The 5,818-nt window shown below is 37.7% G+C and overlaps 1 protein-coding gene across 1 annotated transcript in view; it reads left to right on the forward strand.

The window, feature by feature from the left end:
* Window positions 1-3,670, forward strand: part of LOC109961017 (stromal cell-derived factor 1) — a 6,206-nt gene extending 2,536 nt beyond the window's left edge. The window contains 2 exon segments of the mRNA XM_074527636.1: window positions 1-70; window positions 1,356-3,670. The exon segment at window positions 1-70 is cut by the window's left edge and continues 4 nt beyond it. Of these exon segments, the coding sequence (XP_074383737.1) occupies window positions 1-70; window positions 1,356-1,383 (98 nt within the window). The 3' untranslated portion in view covers window positions 1,384-3,670.
* The last annotated feature ends 2,148 nt before the right edge of the window (window positions 3,671-5,818 follow it).

The raw sequence follows: 5,818 nt of genomic DNA on the forward strand, positions 1-5,818 counted from the left end.
CAAACAAAGAGGTGTGCCTGAACCCAGAGACTGGATGGCTGCATCACTACCTGAAGAATGCTATCGGCAGGTAAGTGCAGGCAAATCAGACTGATTTAGGTGTTAGACTGTGTATTTGTTGCACCATGTGGTTCTGTAGTCTGCTGTCAGTTATCAGCCTTTACTGAGCTCTGGAAAATCACTTCCACTCTATTGAAATTTAAAGTAAGCAAAGCAAGGATGCAAAAATGCAAATGTGGACATATATCAATAGACCATTGTGAGAAAAACAGCTCTAATTGCTCAATTTATACTGGAGCCCAAACTCTAAACATGCTAGTACATGACCAAGTGAGAGTAGAGACTGAATCTTGTTTCACACAAAGCCTGGGTTTGGTGTGGGATAATGCACAATCTTTAAAACATTGTTTGTTCTCATTAAACTGCTGTTATTGGGTCATCATTATTCATGCAAGACCCAGGTCTGCAAATGCATCTTTATAAGACATTTGTGTATTCCACATGTACCACATGTTTAGATTTGGGGCACAAAGAGCTCTGAGATGCAAAGTTAGTGGTTGATGTTGACATTGGCTGCACTGTCTGGGTTCATCCACAGTTCTGCAGTCAGTCTGTCTCAAGGCTGATTGTGGAGCCCTTAACTTGTCAAGGTGTGAACAGTCCTCTGCATAACAAAACAGAACATTTAGAGAGTAGATGGTTGTCATTTACAATGGCTCAGGTCTAATGTGTTTCCAATTACACATACAGTGAATAGGCAGGAGGGACAATTTTTGTGTGTGTGTGTACAGAAACGCACACAGTTGCAACTCATGCATTATGTTAGCCTAGCTTGGTAAACAACTCCACGATTACATTTTTGTCCGATGAAATGTAGCTGAGCATTTGCAGTAATGTTTTTTTTTCTTTTTTTCCCCCCATTTACCAGCAATGAACTCAGAGATTTCCAAAACCTCTTCCTGGAAAGAAACACTGAGGACAACTAACTGACTAAAAACAGAAATAGCTAAAAAGATGGAAAAAGCAAAAAATAAACAAAGAAAAAACAAAACAAAAGGAATACAGAGTAAAATCAACTTTAATTGGCCAAAAGGTTTAGTTCTTCATAACTGGTCAAAAAACTATTTTGGCTCCATAAACTTGAAGCAGCTTATTTTATTTGACAATGTTGGATGCGAGTATAAATATTATTAATTTTGGCACATTTTTTTTTTTACAGCTCTTATAGTTTTTGACAAATTTTGGGGGAAAGCAACTCTGAGTTTCCTCCAAATATGTTATATGAGTTTGACATTACATCTTCACATCTGTTTTGTTCATATAAAACTCATATCGAATGTGCATTTCCCTTCCAGGAAGAAGCAATCCAGAAATGGCAACTAAGAAGCCGACAGAGATCCTCCTGGGCCATTGCTGAAGATTTGGACCATCATCTTCACAGATATGTATCTTGTGAAATAGGTTCATCTGTTGTACAGCACTTATCCTGGCTGCCATGCTGTGGCCTTTTGCATTGAATGAATCTACAGCTCTTCACCATGAACACTGCTCTACCATCCCTGCTACTGTCATCATCATCATCACCACTTTCACCACTTATAGAGGTCATAGATTTTATTAGTGCTGAGTGCAATTATACCTGTAAGTGTATGTTTTTCTAGCTATAATGTATATACTTATTTGTTAATGGACTTCAACAGTAAAGAGCTATTTTTGGAGATTTTCCTGTTCCTCTGGCGTCTCTGTCGTTTTGGAAAAATGTTCAGTCTTGGGGGCATAGTATTAAATGGAGTGAGATGTACATCAGCAGGAGGGTTTTCACCACATCAAACATGAGTCACAATCCCACCTACATGTAGCAGAGTCCTGTGGTCTGCTAAGCCAGGAGAAATGGATTTATTATAACTAACACTAAACACGGGATCTGGTTATCGTCATCGTCTCTGATTTTCAATTGTACAAAACGATCTATCATTTCTCATCTAAAAAGTGAGGAATGCACAGAGTTGCCAAATTGCATTTCATGTTTGAAGTTAATTGGGTCCATGAAATTGGTGGGTGCCAGCTAGCCCCAGACTGAATAAAAGTTATATACAAGCTCCTAGCAGAAATGGCAATTACAATGTTTTTGTGATGGAAATTAGGATGCCAAGAGAGCTGGAGCATTTCCTGAACCTTTCTGTGGCTGTGCTTGTGTTAACGTGATCCTGTGTTAGTCAGTGTGCCTGAACCAAACTCAACATCTGGATCCCAAATAGTTCTAATTAAGCAGTACACTGAAATTTATTGGAATCACAGTTATCAGCCCTACTGAATCAGTATCAGAAAGAATAACTCATGTCAGCTGGGTTGCTGGATGCTCATTTCGAAGATGGGTGTATGATTAACAGTTCCCACACCAGTAGTTCAAACATGTTGTTATACTGAAAGCCTCAGCATAGAAAGTCGTAACATTATTGACAATATGACTACCTACAACAGGTAGCAATGCACTTTACATCAGATGTGTTCATGTTTTAACAGCAAAATTCACAATTACACACTAAGTCAGATCATTAAATTCTAGTTTATGTCATGATTTTTGTTTATCATGCTTTTTCTGTTCTGCCCTTTTTGACTGATGAATCTGTAGCTGCATTTAACTTCATCTATTCATTTAAAGCATCTTGTCATTTTATAAAAATGTTTTATTTTTGTACTCATTTATGCATTTTATATTAAATCAAAACTTTTAAATGAAGGAACTGTATTTTCACATTTGAGCCATCCAGCCAACAATTTATTGTAAACCTTGCATGCAGTTGGTCAGTAAAAAAGAAATCTTTAAAATGATATGGCTACTATTTTAATGTATGCTTTTCTATGTTACGGGTCTTCATTATAATAAATATACACACCTATAATCAACGATGCACACATATGCACAGTTCAGCTAAGTCACCCATTACATCTTTATATTCAGTGTAAAGTGAGGTTCTGCTTGGACCAACACACAGCTGGTGTAATCGACTGTACTAGTGGGTCAGAGGGTAAATGTGTGGCTTTGATGTGAGAACATGTGTTTAGCTTTACTCACAAGGGCAAATGAAAGGCAAGGACAAGAATCCTGCCTGTTATTTCACTATTAACTCAACAAGCGATCATTAGGAAAACATTAGGACTTAAAGAGTTGAACTTTTAACTTCTCTCTAAGGGCATTATATGAGGCTGAGCACAGTAGTATATTTGATGAGAGTGGTCCAACTGATTGAAACATCAGAGAGAGATAAAGGACTGTGAAAGTCAGTCCACAGCCCATTTTGCTATCTTTACAAAGTAGCTTTGAAGCCCAGTTTACTGTAAGTCAGCAGTCATGGGAGATAAAGAAATTTATTTAGTTGCTGATTTAGCTCTAGTGCCCCCATTTGGAATCAAAATGAATCAGTTATAATCACTGCATGATGAACTGATTGTGTTAAACTGTGTTTAAATATAAATATTACTGCAGGAATCTGGAGGTAGCAACAAGTATTTTTCTCCCCAGTAATGTGAAGAATGGGCAGCTTATCTTGTGTGGTGCTACAGTCACACAGAAGCCAGTGATGTATCTTCCAATGCTGACTATTTGTATTTGGAGTGAACCATTTTTTAAAACAGTTGTTCACAGACAGCATTTCAATTAAACTTTATAAGGCAAATATCTCATGTCATTTGCATTTGTTACTACTTGCTTATCTTATGTGTCTATATTTGTATGGGTTGCACAGGAAGATATAGTGCACAAGTAGAGTATGGTGTATTCTCTAATGAAACAGTTGTTTGCAGTAGTTAATAACTATTCCCATGATTACTGCCAAAATACAGCAGTTAAACACTCCAGGTGGTGTGACTAGTGTCACTGGGCCTGAGGTATAAGGTTTAACTTTAGATTTTATGTGCATCTGAAAACATCCTCCAATGCTTGTAAAGGTACATCATTCATAAAAAAAAAATGCTGAGTCTGGGAAATAACCCAGGTAAGATATTTCCATTAGAAAGTCTCCATTGAACAACGGGGTATAGAAAGTAAATGAGGTATGTTAAAGGTCTAATACAGCTGCACATCAAGTTTACTGACGTGGAACACAACAGCCTAATTAAATAGATCATTGGCATATTTACGTGGCTGATCTTGGTACTTGAGGCCAACTGGGTGCCAGGCCTGAATAAGCACAACACAGATCCCCAACATCTTTCACTTATTCATGGCCAAACCTCAGCTGCGACTGACACTTTGGAGATAAAGAAAAACCCCCAAAACACTACTTTTTAAAAGAATAACTTTGACAGCAAGTTAAAGTGTGCGTTGCAAGGCTGCGTTTTTGTGAAGTATTCTGAAGAAAAATTATTTGAAGGCTCCTAAGCACCTTGGCATGAGCTGTACAACCAGCATTGTACTGGTTTGCTCAAAGGAATGTACAAGACATATGAAATTCATATTCAGCATTGCCCTCAAAACTCTGTTGGAGTTTGGAGTCTGACCGCAATGTCAGATGAAAAACTGACCTCTTGACAGATGAATAAAGATTTGTCATGTGAAATGTAAGGAAGGGTGCAGAAATAAGGGATGAGTGGAGTGTATGTGCTCGTTTAACTTACTGTACATGTTTCCGCCATCTTTAGCTGTAAGGGCTGCCAGATGTGCAGCCTTCACTTAGTGGTTATTCATCATGAGAAGCTGAGCATGGGAATATAAAATTTTAGTGTGTATGCGTTTGCACATCTGTGTGAGAGGGTAACAGAGGTCATAGAAAGCCACTTCAAGAAGGTCCCAGTGAACACTGCTCTCCCTGGTCAGACCGGTTTTGATAAAATAAAATAAAAAAACCATGATGGTACTGTAGGGGTCAGTTTTAATGTTTTTATAAGTGAGTATGCATACTGTATATACATGTGTGTTAGCACTTCCTACGCTACTCCAAAACCAATAACTTCTGCTTTAAATATCCAGCAATGCATAGTAATTTAGGGGCCTGAAATGTCAAGAGATCATACAAGTAATCACATAAACATATTAGGTGGTCAGAACACACACTATCTTGTCACTGAGGCGTGACCATGGAAGAGTAAAGTGCTGCAACACAACAATAATCTCTTGGAGACAAAACTATCAGACCCCTTGCTGAGCAGCTGTGATCTTAAACTTCAGTTGTATGAACTGGCAGGGTGACTACACACACATGTTGTGTTCTTCAGTACTTTGTTGTCCACTGAAGGTCTCATTATGTTTCCTTATGCTTTATAAAAATGCTCTCTGGTTGGCAAGCCCAGCGTCCTTCCCTAATCACTGCTAAGTCCACACACCCACAAATTACAGTATGTATGAAATGATGAATGTGCATTGTTTTGTTGAATTTAGGGAAGTTATTTCTGTTTCTGTGGTATTAATAAGAGAAAATGGACTAGTTCTGGATTAAGATTTGATCTCCCAGAGGGACCTTTTCTTCAACATAATCAAGATCAAAAGGTTTACTGCAGGGCAGACACTGTCCTGTGGGGTTGATCTTTGTATTTTTATTTCCAGTTCAAAGACCGTCTCTTCTTAAATTCCTTGGCACTCAGCTTTAGATTCCTACAGTACAGAGACACAAGAAAATACGGATGAAATAACAATTTAAAACGGAATATTACAAACCTATATAGCCTGAGAGATGCCAAAATAACAGGAAATGTGAAGCAATATACACTAAATATTATCTACTGAAATGAACACTCTAGGCATCTTATAATCTATTAAATTATTCATTTTCATTCCATTAGCCGTTAGTCAACAAATCCCTTTAATACTGTGAAAAGAAAA

The sequence above is a fragment of the Monopterus albus genome, unplaced genomic scaffold (genome assembly GCF_001952655.1).
Source record: "Monopterus albus unplaced genomic scaffold, M_albus_1.0 scaffold52.1, whole genome shotgun sequence".
Classification (NCBI taxonomy): domain Eukaryota; kingdom Metazoa; phylum Chordata; class Actinopteri; order Synbranchiformes; family Synbranchidae; genus Monopterus; species Monopterus albus.